We start from the raw sequence: 13,578 nt of genomic DNA on the forward strand, positions 1-13,578 counted from the left end.
GCTGAGACAAAGTCCCTACAGTTACACATACCCCAAGCCAGAAAGGGTTTGCCGCCCGCCCGCCTGACCTTGTGTTTCTCGTCGCTCTGGAGCTGCCGAGGCTCTCGGTTGAAGTTTCCCCAGCGTCTTTGTTTTGTTTTCTGTATTGGAAGTTGTGCTGAAGGAGTTAGGTTTTCTCCCTCTAGGAAAATCCCAATTTACTTGAAAATTCTGGAATCTCCCAAAGTACATCAGGCAGGGCAGTCCGGCTACAACCCCTCAGGCTACCCAGAGGGAGCAGCGTGTCGTGCTCTGAGCTCCTTCTCGAGCCCTTCAGCTCAGCCGCGGCTTCCTGTGCCTGCGAACAATGCTGCTGCGTCACCCACATGCAGCTCCCAGAAATGCTTTGCAACGGAAGATGGCAGGAGGGGGAGCTGAGCTCGAGTGAGCGAGCCAGGCAGAGGGCCCAGCCGTCCTGCTGCAGAGTCGGGAGGGGTGTGCTTGGCGAGGGCTGTCGGGCCTGTGATTGGAGGAAAGGCTGCCCGGGAGGCGAGTTGGGCCGCGCCCCCCCGCCTCCTCCCTCCAACCACCACTGCAATAGGAGAACCAAGGCCGGCCCCGGAGGGCTCCCTCTGGCCGACTTCGGAAGGCGCCAGCAAAAGGAAAGGCTTTAACCCATTCGGCATCTGGGCCCGAGAGTGTCCTTGTCTCCGTCCACACCCTTCCCCTCAGGGTCACCTCTTATTGTTACAGCCAGCACTCTTTCCCGCTGACCACACACACACACACACACACACACACACACACACACACACACGCATGCACGCACACACACTTCTCCCCCCTGCTCTTCAGGCAAACGGCAAGTCGCCCGAAGTTCAGCCTGTGCAAGAGCCAGGCAACCAAGCTGAGCTCCTCTGAGTTTCCTTTCTGCTGGCACGCCCGCCTGCTTCACCTGCCCTCACTCTCCCAAACCCAGAATCCAGAATGAGCATACGTGTTTCCAGAAAAACCTTCAGGAACGACACATTTCAACCAATATTGACATATTCAATACATATGTCTGTTTAACAACTACTTCTACAACAGATGCCTGCCTCTGGTTGGGATTGGGCACTCCACCACCGTTAACAGAAATGCCTAGGCAGCTCTTCTAGCAGCTCCATCATGACCAAGTCAAGCTAGCTGAGGCTAAATCTCAGGTTAAGGTGCTTTATTTTCCTGCCTTGGCAACAGCTCAAGAAACCACTGAATTTGTGTCCGCCAGTCTCCTGGGACCCTGCCCCTGAGACTGCCCCCACTCCAGCACTCCTGCACCTTTCCAGTTCATTTTCTATTCTGGTAGTTTTGCCTGCTCCATTCTTTTTTTTTTTTTTTTTTTTTTGGATTTAATTTATTTGAGAGAGAGAGAGAGAAAGAGCACAAGGGAGGGGGGCAGCATAGGGAGAGGGAGAAACAGACTTTCCGCTGAGCAGGGAGACCAGGATCTGAGATCCCAGGACTCCTGGGTCATGACCTGAACAGAAAGCAGACGCATAACTGATTGAGGCACCCAAGCGCCCCTGCCTGCCCTATTCTTGACGTTCCCTGAATGAAACAGCAGACCCTGCATCTTGTCAGACATCTTGATGCCACTTCTGACAGTCCCTCAAGTGATATGTGTCACAAACTCTCCATACACTGATTGAATCAGGGTGAAGCTCAGACTGAACAAGCAGTCTCAGGCTACAGTGCACTGTATTTTGGAGCCAAATTTCTGTAATATTTAGATTCTCATAAATGTATGTGGCTTTTCCAGAAATTACAGAAGTTGCTTTGAAATAAACATCTCAGGCCACTAAGAACCTAGCTAGGAAACATTCTTATTTCCAGGACAGTTGTTTCAGTGAGTTTCTGGTGTAGAGTCAGTGGCTAATAGGCTTTATGAGGCCTAGGCTTTGCCTGGAGAGACTACATATTTTAATTTTTACAGTAGTTTACCAAGGAAAGGAGGGAGGTTTTGTGCTTTTTGACCAAGCTCTTCCTGAAAGTTTCTATGACCATTCTAATCCTAAACCTCTCGTCTGGACTTATCTTAAGACTCAAAGACCAAGTGCAATCAGCCTATTAATGTCTGAAAAGTTTTCCTTCCTTAATAGTGTGAAAGGTCTTCTTGGAAAATCCTTGTTTTCCTTTTAGATCTATCTAACCTGGAGGGATGATAAAGAACGAATACTTAGGACAAACATGTTATCAAGTTGTAGCAAGTGAAAACCCTAAAGGCTACCAGGAAAGAACAAAAAACAGAAAGGGTACTAGGGAACTTACTCCCACTAAATTTCCAAATCATAAATTAAACAAGATCAATTTTTTTCTACTAATTTAGAATAAAAGATAGGCAACAAAGATCAGAATTAGTAAGCATTACATTATGTAATATAAAAATAAAAACTTTGAGGGATCCCTGGGTGGCGCAGCGGTTTGGCGCCTGCCTTTGGCCCAGGGCGTGATCCTGGAGACCCGGGATCGAATCCCACATCGGGCTCCCGGTGCATGGAGCCTGCTTCTCCCTCTGCCTGTGTCTCTGCCTCTCTTTCTCTCTGTGTGTGACTATCATAAATAAATAAAAAATTAAAAAAAAAAAACTTTGAAGAATTATGTGTATTTTAACCTAACCTGATATGCCTTGTAGCCATTAAATTATTTAAAATTTTCTATTTAGGGGCCCCTGGCTGCTCAGTCAGTGGAGCACATAACTCAGTACTGGGGTGGTGAGTTCGAGCCCCACATGGGTTGGAGAGTTTACTTTAAAAAAATAAGTAAACAAAAACAAAACTTTCTACTTAGTAAGAATGTGTGAATTATTACAAATAACAGTAAAGACTGAAAATGGAGTGCCTGGGAGGCTCAGTCAGTTAAGCATCTGCCTTTGGCTCAGGTCATGCATGATCTTGGAGTTCTTGGACTGAGCCCCCTGCTTTGGGCTCCCTGCTTAGCAGGGAGTCTGCTTCTCCCTCTGCCCCTCACCCCACTTATGCTCACTCTACAAACCACTGTGCCACCCAGGGATCCCTGTTTATTTCTTTTTTAAAGTAGGCTCCATGCCCAGCATGGAGCCCAACATGGGACCTGAACTTCCAACCCTGAGATCAAGACCTGAGCTGAGATCAAGAGTTGAGACCCTAACTGACTGAACCACGCAGGTACTCAAGTTTATTAACTTATTAAAAGCTTGTTTAGGGATGGCTCAGTGACGGAGCGCCTGCCTTCGGCCCAGGGTGTGATCCTGGACTTCCAGGATCGAGTCCCACATCGGGCTCCCTGCATGGAGCCTGCTTCTCTCTCTGCCTGTGTCTCTGCCTCTCTCTCTGTATCTCTCATGAATAAATAAATAAAATATTTTTTAAAAAGCTTGTTTAGTTATTTTAAAGCCTTTATTTATTTATTTGAGAGGTAGAGAGAGCATGCGGCAGCGGGTAGGGAGAGGGACAAGCAAGCTCCATGCCCAGCACAGAGCACAATGCAGGGCTCGATCTCACCACCCTGAGATTATGACCTGAGCCAAAATCAAGAGTTGGATGCTTAACTGAGCTACCCAGGCGCCCTTTATTATTTTTATGTAATCTCTACAGCCAACATGGGGTGAAAACTCATGACCCCAAGATCAAGAGTCATATGCTCTTTCGACTGAGCCAGCCAGGTGCCCTTTAATTTTTGAATTAAGACTTCCCTTAAGGCAGAATTCAGCCATCTATACTCAGTGTTCACTCAGCACTTTATGTCATGCATGGTACCTGTAAACCTAGAGTGTACTTATTTTCTCAGTCCATTTACTTTTTATTTTTTTAAAGATTTTATTTGTTTATTTATTTATTTATTTGAGACAGACACACACAGAGAGAGAGAGAGGCAGAAACACAGGCAGAGGGAGAAGCAGGCTCCATGCAGGGAGCCTGATGTGGGACTCGATCCTGGGTCTCCAGGATCACACCCTGGGCTGAAGGCAGGCACTAAACCGCTGAGCCACCAGGGCTGCCCTCTCAGTCCATTTAAATGCCTGCTTCACCAATGAATAGTAAGCCCCTTGAGGGCTTGATCCATAACATGTTTGCATATTTACACTCAGTTTGGTTCCTGGCACAGAGTAGGCTAGGCAGGCATGATTCAGAGTAGTGGAATAAATTAACTCATACATTTGTAACATGTATTTTGTTTTTTTTGCAATAGTGATATGGCTTATTAAGTACTCTACTAACATTACCATTAATTTTCAGAATAGCTCCATTGAGGTAGATGTTATTTTACAGAAGAGAAAATAGGCTTTCATACATCTAGTACCTTGACCAAAAATCACATGTTTGCCAAGCTTATCAAAATAGCTTAGAGGGACACCTGAGTGGCTCAGGGTATAATCCCTGGTGCAGAGATCGAGTCCCACATCGGGCTCCCTGTGAGGAGCCTGCTTCTCCCTCTATGTCTCTGCCACTCTCTCTATGTCTCTCATGAATATATAAATAAAATCTTAAAAAAAAAAAGTTTAGAGAGGGACACCTGAGTGGCTTAGTGCTTGAGCATTTGCCTTCAGCTCAGGGCTTCATCCTTGGTCCCAGGATTGAGTTCCACCTTGGGCTCCCTGCAGGGAGCCTGCTTCTCCCTCTGCCTGTGTCTCTGTCTCTCTCTCTGTGTCTCTTGTGAATAAATAAAATCTTAAAAAAAAAAAAAGCTTTGAGAAACCAAGAAAATAAATATATAACACTGAATTTGTTTCACTAAGTTGGGCAGCCAAATACATTGATATATTAAAAACTTTTTATCTATGTACATATATTAAGAGTGACTTTATGACCTAAATAAATACAAACAAGAAAATAAGGTCTAATTAAAAACTCAAGTCTTCCAACTGACTGCTACCACACTGCTGTGACCCACTGTCAGCAGTTGGGATGTCCCTCTCTCCAGCACCCCTGCAATGCACATACAAAGAGACTTTTTCTCACATTAATGGGATTGTACTATACACACTGCTCTAGATTCTCTTTATTCACCATCTATCAAGCACAAGACTTCTCTATTTCAGAGATTCAAGAGTATCTCACAGTGGGAGAGAATTCCATTCTACCTTTAGTACACTTTTAAGAGTCAAAGTTACCATACATTCCCAAACTTACATACTGATTACTTTCCCCTGATTTTTATCAATAAATCAAGGGGATCCCTGGGTGGCTCAGCGGTTCAGTGCCTGCCTTCAGACCAGGGCGTGATCCTGGAGTCCTGGGATCGAGTCCCACATCAGGCTTCCTGCATGGAGCCTGCTTCTCCCTCTGACTGTGTCTCTCCCTCTCTCTCTCTCTTTCTCTCTGTGTATCTCATGAATAAATAAAATCTTTAAAAAAAAAAGACAACACTTTTTTTTTCAACACTTTTTAATATCCCCCTTTTTATCTAATCCCTTCCAACTTTATATTCTATGATCTTTCTTCAACAATGCAGAATTTCACATTTTAGAATCTTCAAAGCCTTTTCCTACCATTACTAAAATGGCTTTTTCTTTCAGGGATACGGAATCATGGATCTTTCATCTCACCACTTTTGCTCTCATCTCTTCTGCTAGTTCTTCATGAGAGCCATACAGGCTGCAACAAGGAACAAGAAACAATTCCTCTCTCTGAAGGAAGAGTAAACTCTGGGCTTGCTGTTATCCTCTACTGCAGTGCAGGCTCCTATGCTACACGCACCAAGTTCTCTAGCACTGCAGTCTCCAGCTGTGCAGTACTGGCACCTACCCAATCCAAAACTTCTCTTTTGGGTGATGTTCAGATTCTCAAAGTATTGAAGCTCTAAACTCACTATTGTCTGAAGCTCAGATTAAACACAAATTGTCAAGTATAGGAATAATTTAATCTATTTGATCTTAAGTGAAAGTACCTGCAGAGTGGGGATCTAAATCTGCTGTCTTTGGTATCAGCTGCGTTTTAACTATGTTCTTGGGTAAATAAGACAAGGTGTGGACAAGCCCTTGCAGGAATAATCAAACACTGCCAGCCTACTAGTCATTCTGGTGGCCGTTCCTTCCTCATGCTCTGGTCTCTATGCAACTCTATCTTAGACTGTGGTGGCTGCCATGTTTTTCATGATTCCTGACAAATAAAAGGAAGCTCTCTCTAGATACTTTTCATAATGCTAAGAGCCCTCTTTAGAGATCTTTTTAACTCATTCCCTTTCTTGCTGCCTTCTTTTATTCTGCTTAGTATTTGACACAAATTTTTCTACATTTTCCATCACTCTGCCTCCTTAAATATCTTAACTACTTTAGTAAGGGAGTTTATGTACTTCTATCAGGATACTTGACCTTGTACAACTGACTAGTGGATTATAATATGGCTTCCTACAACTGGATTCAATGGAGTCAAATCCATTAATCTTTTTTTTTAAGATTTTATTTATTTATTCAGGAGGGAGAGAGAGGCAGAGACACAGGCAGAGGGAGAAGCAGGCTCCATGCAGGGAGGCCAATGAGGGACTCGATCCTGGGACTCCATGATCACGCCCTGGTCTGAAGGCAGGCGCTAAACCACTGAGCCACTCAGGGATCCCCTAAATCCCTTAATCTTTTTAATGAAATATAGATATCCGGACCAAAGGAATGTCAGTGAGATATAAACTTAGAAATCTTTCTTCTTATGGATTCTAAAGGCAAGTTAATTAATGTTTCCTACATGTACCTATGATGGAATAGCTACATAAAAAAGAAACTTCTGAGGAAAAAAAGGAAAGATGCTGGAGTCAAACTCTCAGGAAAGTAAAAATACATATGTCCTATTATCACAATAGAAAAGAAAAAACTTAAATGTTCTTTGCTCATTCAAGGGTGGAAAGTGAATTTGGAATCTAGTTTATGAGTCTGGAAATGTATGGCTAAGTTTATTTTGCTGCACATCAATCATTATAGAACTATCTGGAACTTTATCATCTCCTCCCCTAAATACAAGCTACAATGATAACACCTGTCTCTTTTATATTTTATTTTATTATTTTATTTTAATTTAATTTAATTTAATTTAATTTAATTTTTTAAGATTTTATTTATTCCTGAGAATCACAGAGAGAAGCAGAGACATAGACAGAGGGAGAAGCAGGCTCCCCACAGGGAGCCTGATGTGGGACTTGATCCCGGACCAGGATCACAAACTGAGCCAAAGGCAGACACTCAAATGCTGGGCCATCCAGGCGTCTCAACACCTGTCTTTTTTAGAACAAACTTTATAAAACCAAACTATAAAACCAACTGTCCCATTTCTATCACTACTAGAGAGGACCAACCTCACCAGATACCACTCTTTTTTAGCCTCTTTAGTTTTTTACCCTTTCACTGATGCATAAATGATAAGATACAATTAAACAGTTTACCACAAAAAGAAAAAGCAGAAAAAAAAAAACTTCAGGTCCTATCCCGGAGATCAGAATTCTTTCCTGAGGTGGATGGCAGAAGTGGCCAAGGAAAAATGTGAATAAGGAGTCAGGGATGGAACAGACATACTGAAATATTTAGCCCATCTTTCTTAGGGCACATAAAATTATTCAATATAAATTCTTCTGTGGCTTAAAATAATCCGTATGATAGGTTTTGAAAATAAACACATATTACCAATTGCAAACCAGTTTTCTAATTCACATGCCCTGTACCCAAAATGTAGTTCCAAGTGATGATTTAAAGAGAAAATTAATATTCCCAGCTTTATACTTTTTGGTATTCATGGTAATGGTTATTTGTGAGGAAAAACTTAAAAGACCTTCCTCCAATTTAGACAGCTGAAATCTGGATTCCTGAAAAATATGTTCATTCCTTTGAGATCAATACATGAAGGTTGGAATAGGCTCTGAAAATAACTAATACTGGGAGAGCTCTTGAAAAAGTAGAAAAAAATATAACGTGAAGAAACTTGATAAAGCAATAGGATAGGTTGTTATGTTTGTCTTTTCTTAAAATCTCTATGCCCAATGTGGGGATTGAACTCTCTACCCTAAGATCAAGAGCCGCATGTTCCACTGACTGAGGCAGCCAGGCGCTCCAGGACAGATTATATTTATAAAGATACTTCTCAAGCTGTCTTGATGTATTTAAGTCTTTTTTTAATTTAAATCTTAGTAGTAGATAAATTTGAAACTAAATATGTGAAACCTATTCAACAACACCCAGCATAAAAAAAGCTTCTTGTCTGTTTGGGGTGAGACTGCTAGAGATGGCTATTGGCCACTTTTATTCTGAAACAAGCCTCTATCTGAGGATAACTTATTTAAATTTAGTATTTCCTAATACTGATACTTTCTTAGGTTCGCCTTTATTTTTAGGATGTATCTGAAATCTGCATTTTTAGGACTAAATTTAAGTCCTAACTGAACATACAAGTGTCAGTATTTTCATAGCAGGGACTTAATCTCATTCTAGGAAATCAAACACTGTACAACACACACACTCACACGTACATATTAACTTCTTTCTGAATGAACCAGGGATTAACCAGAATTCCTATACTTTCTAAGAATTGAGAAAATGCCTGCCCCAGCCAGATCAGTGGCTGTTATACAACATAACCAACCCTTACCTTCACGTCAGCAATAAGAGCATCTTCATCTTCTATTCCTGTGGGGACACATTTCTTGTGCAGTGGCAGAGACTCCAACTTATCTACAAGACAGCGAAGGCCTTCAAGCTCAAAATGGGTCAGATGCACCTGTCTGTCCTTTCGGGGACTACACTGAGGATCCCACACTTGGCCATTGTGGGAGCCCCGGCTAGAGTCAGAGGATGAGTCCCCTGACAAGGTTTTCTTCAGACTTGGAAGACTTCGGCAGGTTTTGCCCAGTCCGTCATAATCCAGGTTGACCCCATTGGCTACAGGGCTAGTGAGGACAGAACGCCTATTGCTCAGGCGCCTTGGTTCTCGATCCACTGCTTCCTCATCCCCATTTCCAGATTCCAACCCATTTAACTCCAAATCTGCCAGTAGGAAGAAAAAATATAGTAAGAACATGACACTTGACCATGTGAACAACAAGAGAAAACAGCAGCATGGGAGGGACCCTGAGGTTATAAATGATGAAGCTGTGACATTTTAAAATGGTCTCTCCTTATTTCAACCCATTTGCCCACTGCTGAAAATCATAGTTACAGGTAAGAATATGTTCCTGAGTCAGAAGGACAACTATGTGAATGATCAATTGATTTTTCAAAAGGTTGGGGAAGGGTCCGTCAACTGTGTGCTAGAAATAAGTCAGCTGAAAATGGCTGTGAATTAGTTTCAAGTCCAAACTGAAATTTGAGGTTATGATTTCATAACTTTTTAAAAAGCAGATAGTATGAAGCACATTACTCATAGTTTTGTTAAAAGTTCTGGTCATAAAATTACAAACTTCAGAATTGAAATCCTATCAATATGGCTAACAAAATAAAGCAAGTATTTTTTTAAAAGGAAGATTCTGATAGTCAAGTTTTAACAAAAGAAAAATTGTTAAATGTTCACTGATTCTTTATTATGAAAGTAATACAAGAAACAGACTCTTAACCATACAAACAAACTGATGGTTACCAGAGGGGTGGTGGGTGGAGGTATGGGTGAAATAAGTGATGGGATTAAGAAGGGTAATTGTGATGAGCACCAGGTGCTGTATGAAGAGACGAATCATTATACTGCCCATTGAAACTAATATTACACTGCACTAACTGGAATTTGAATGAACTGGAAATTGAATAAAAACTTAAAAAAAAGAAAACTACAAAAGTTAACCAATCCAAATGGGAAAAAAGATAATCTATATTTACTATTAATTTTGAAAATATAGGATGGTGCAAAGAAGTAAATAAGTCACCCCTTATCCCTCCATCCTTGGATAAAAAGTCAACAGCTGATCTATTTTCTTTCCATCTTTTTCTTTCTCTCTTTTTAAAAAATTTATTTATTTATTTGACAGGGAGAGAAAGAGAGAGAGAGAGCAAGAGCGAGCATGCACAAGCAGGGGGAGCAGCAGGCAGAGGGAGAGACAAAAGCAGGCTTCCCACTGAACAGGGAGCCTGATGCAGGGCTCCATCCCAGGACCGAGATCATGACCTGATCTGAAGGCACTTAACTGACTGAGCCACGCAGGTGCCCCTCCATCTTTTTCTAAGCATATGTGCGTGATTACGATTGCACTGGGATTATGCTGCATATACAATTCTGTATCCTGCTTTCATGTACTGGGTGGTCATTTTTTATTTTCAAACAAGAATATAAACTATCTTCAAAGGAAAATGCTGAAGCAAAAAAATATCTGGCTTAGACTGAAGATTCCATGGAAGATGTGACCACAGGATATTTCAGTCTTGGCTCCTCTGCACCTTAGGGCATGTAACAGCCTAAAAATGTATAACTGAAAGTATCTTGCCATCCGATAAAATACTTCTCTTGATATAAATTGGGGAAACATTAAAGCATACAGGTTAAGGATATAGACTTTAGAGTCTTACCAACTTGATTCAAACTATAGCTTTCTCACTTATTAACTATAAGATCATGAACAAGTTTTTTAATCTCCTTGAAACTTAATGTCACCATTTGTAAAATGAAGATTACAGTACCTACCTCACAGGTAATAATCAGAATTTAATGTATGTAAATGCTTAGTAAAGTGCCTGGAATATAGTAAAAGTTAGCATGAGGACATGTTCTTAGTGTTTATTGTGCCAAAGGCCATTCTTTTTTTTTTTGCCATTCTTTAAACAATAACACATAGTAGACAAATGATTATCTTTCTTACAGAGCTAAATATTAACAATTCAGACAAAGGAGAGATCCAGATATTTCATTTTGCCTAGTAATTCATGTCTGGGTAGGAGATCAATTGTAAACAGCATTGAACTCCAATGAATGAATTTGGTAGTTCCAAGCAGGTAAATTCATGTTTATGCAGAACACTTACCCATACTGAGGGACTCTTTTTGAAATTCCTTAGTTAGGTGGGAGCGGTTTGTTATGCAGTACACATAGCGCTCCAACACGTACCAACACATCTCATAGTAAAATGGATAACGGAACTTATTTGGAACCTATGTGGGAACAAAATAATGAGAAAAACAAGCTGATAACAATTTACAAGATAAAAGAGTAAGACAAATTGAATCACTGCAAAAATAAACCTAGGGAAGATACTCTAGTCAACAGGTAGGGTGGCATTTGGAACAAGAACCTAACTGGATCTGTCAACCTAAAAATTGCTGGTCTTGGGAAACAATCACTAAAATTAAAAGGTATTTAAGAACCACCAAAAAGGTGTCTTGGGAAAGTATCAAAAAGTAAGTTCTGGGACAGAGTAAAGTGTTAGAGTAAGACACAATATACCTTTTTTTCTTTTTTTTAAGATTTTATTTATTTATTCATGAGAGACACAGAAAGAGAGGCAGAGACACAGGCAGAGGGAGAAGCAGACTCCATGCAAGGAGCCTGATATGGGACTCCATCCTGGATCTGGGATCAGGCCCTGAGCCAAGGCAGACGCTCAACCGCTGAGCCACCCAGGCGTCCCTAAGACACAATATACTTAGTTGAGAAAACCGTTTCAGGGTTCTTAGGATACAAAGGCCTGCCAAGCAGTCATGCCTTTACTACAAGTTTTAACCCAGAAGGCCATGGGACAAAGATCTAATGGATCTAATGGATAACAGGTTATGAGATGAAGTTATATGCTTTAATTATGTTCTTACCTATAGAAAAGTATGATTAGAGACTCATTCTCAAGCTATGTCTAGTTTAGGACATACAAGACTGCATATTTTCCCACCATCAGCTCTCAGCTGATCTGTACAGTATTTTGCAGTCTGCCCCAATGGCAGGTCCACAAATTAGATTGCTGCTCCACAAGGCCTAATCAGCCACTGCCTTTAGTTCCTTTCATTCTCTCCAGAAGCAGCATGAAATCATTCCAGCTGAATAATAATAAAAAGAACTGCCCTTCAGATCAAGCATAGTTGAAACAAAGGCAAATCAGCATTGATTAATCAGTGAGGAAGACTAACAATGGGGACTACCCTATATATTTTTTGCCAACTTCTTTTAGAGAGGACAACTTTCAAAAGGAGAACCCAACAATACGTTTAAGATTGTTTTGAACATGCAACTGAGAACATTCTCATCTTCTTTTCAAAGCTCCAGATCAGGTAGTATTCCTAAATCATGGAGATCTGGATGCAAGACCCTTTTCAAAACCCTTCACCAGGTCACAGAGCATGCCTGGAATGAGGAGATTACTTTCCTTATTACAAGGCAAGAGAAGCATGTACTTTTCACTAGGTTTCCAATTTAGAGGAACTAGGCTCTGAAACTATCTTAAGTGGCTACAGTTTTAACAACTAAAAGACATTTTTCCTCCTTTATTTTAAAGTCAAATTAGGGGCACCTGGGTGGCTTAGTAGTAGAGCATGTAACTTGATCTCAGGGTCTTGAGTTCAAGCCCCACATCAGGCCTAGAAGCTACTTAAAAATATATAAATAAAAGTTTATTTTTAAGAAGGTCAAGTTAATTTACTTTGGTAAGGTGTGTGTGTGGGGGAACCACATAATTTATTTTTTTTTTAAAGATTTTACTTATTTATTCATGAGAGACACAGAGAGAGAGGCAGAGACACACAGGCAGAAGGAGAAGCAGGCTCCATGCAGGGAGCCGGACATGGGACTCGATCCAGGGTCTCCAGGATCACATCCTGGACCAAAGGTGGTGCCAAACCGCTGAGCCACCTGAGCTGCCCAGGAACCACATAATTAATAGATATTAGGTACCCCCAAATTATAATACACAGGTCTCTCTGTTCATCTTTTACACATATTAACACTTTTCTGGAAGGGTTTTTATTAAAAGTTCAGGACAACCCAAAATTCTGAAGCCCTCTAGGATTCTGTTGAGAGCTAAGTAAAATACTGACAGTTAAAAAAAAAAAAAATAGGGCACTAAACCTTTTTTTACTTGGAACTCATCGGAATGCATTAACAACAGCCAAGAGATCACACACCCAACCTACCTTATTATATTTTATCTATGTTGCCAAACACTACAGAGTATATAAATTCCAAGACTGGGTTAGAATTTTTGGGGGGAGGGGATTTTTTTTAATCCTCCTTATGAATTATTAAGCTTTTAAGTGCTATTAGTAGAATAATCACCAACACTCCAGTTTAAATAGTATGGTATTTCCACACTGGCATGGCAAAAGAAACCAAAAATATTGTCTTAAATTCACAACACACTTTATTTTTGTAAATTAACATATTAAATGGATGCCAGATTGCTATTGGCACATAAAAGGTTGGTGTAAAAAGCAATAATAATAATAATTTAAAAAAAACACTGTGTACATTATGCAGGTGACTCAGTGAAATTTTTATAGAAACACAGAGGAGTTCCTTATTTAGAATGAAAGAATTAAGCTATAGAGAAAATGGAATAATATGGTGGTTAGACTGAAATTTGACATTTCTTGATACACAAAGTCTAGGAATATTAATCAAGATCAGTTATTAGAAGTTTAACAGTCTGCAAGAAACTTCATGCACAGTAACTCATTTCACCTATGTCAATGAATATACATTTTCC

General features: G+C 40.6%; 1 protein-coding gene across 9 annotated transcripts in view; it reads right to left on the reverse strand.

Moving 5' to 3' along the window:
• KDM2A (lysine demethylase 2A) overlaps positions 1 to 13,578 on the reverse strand; it is a 151,712-nt gene that overhangs the window by 17,342 nt on the left and 120,792 nt on the right. For all 9 annotated transcript variants that reach the window (XM_038563773.1, XM_038563781.1, XM_038563776.1 and 6 more), the window contains 2 exons: positions 10,915 to 11,041; positions 8,562 to 8,956 (listed from right to left, as the gene is read on the reverse strand). In XM_038563773.1, coding sequence (XP_038419701.1) covers positions 8,562 to 8,956; positions 10,915 to 11,041 — 522 coding nt within the window. The remainder of the gene's footprint in view (positions 1 to 8,561; positions 8,957 to 10,914; positions 11,042 to 13,578) is intronic.

The sequence above is a fragment of the Canis lupus genome, chromosome 18 (genome assembly GCF_011100685.1).
Source record: "Canis lupus familiaris isolate Mischka breed German Shepherd chromosome 18, alternate assembly UU_Cfam_GSD_1.0, whole genome shotgun sequence".
NCBI lineage: Eukaryota > Metazoa > Chordata > Mammalia > Carnivora > Canidae > Canis > Canis lupus.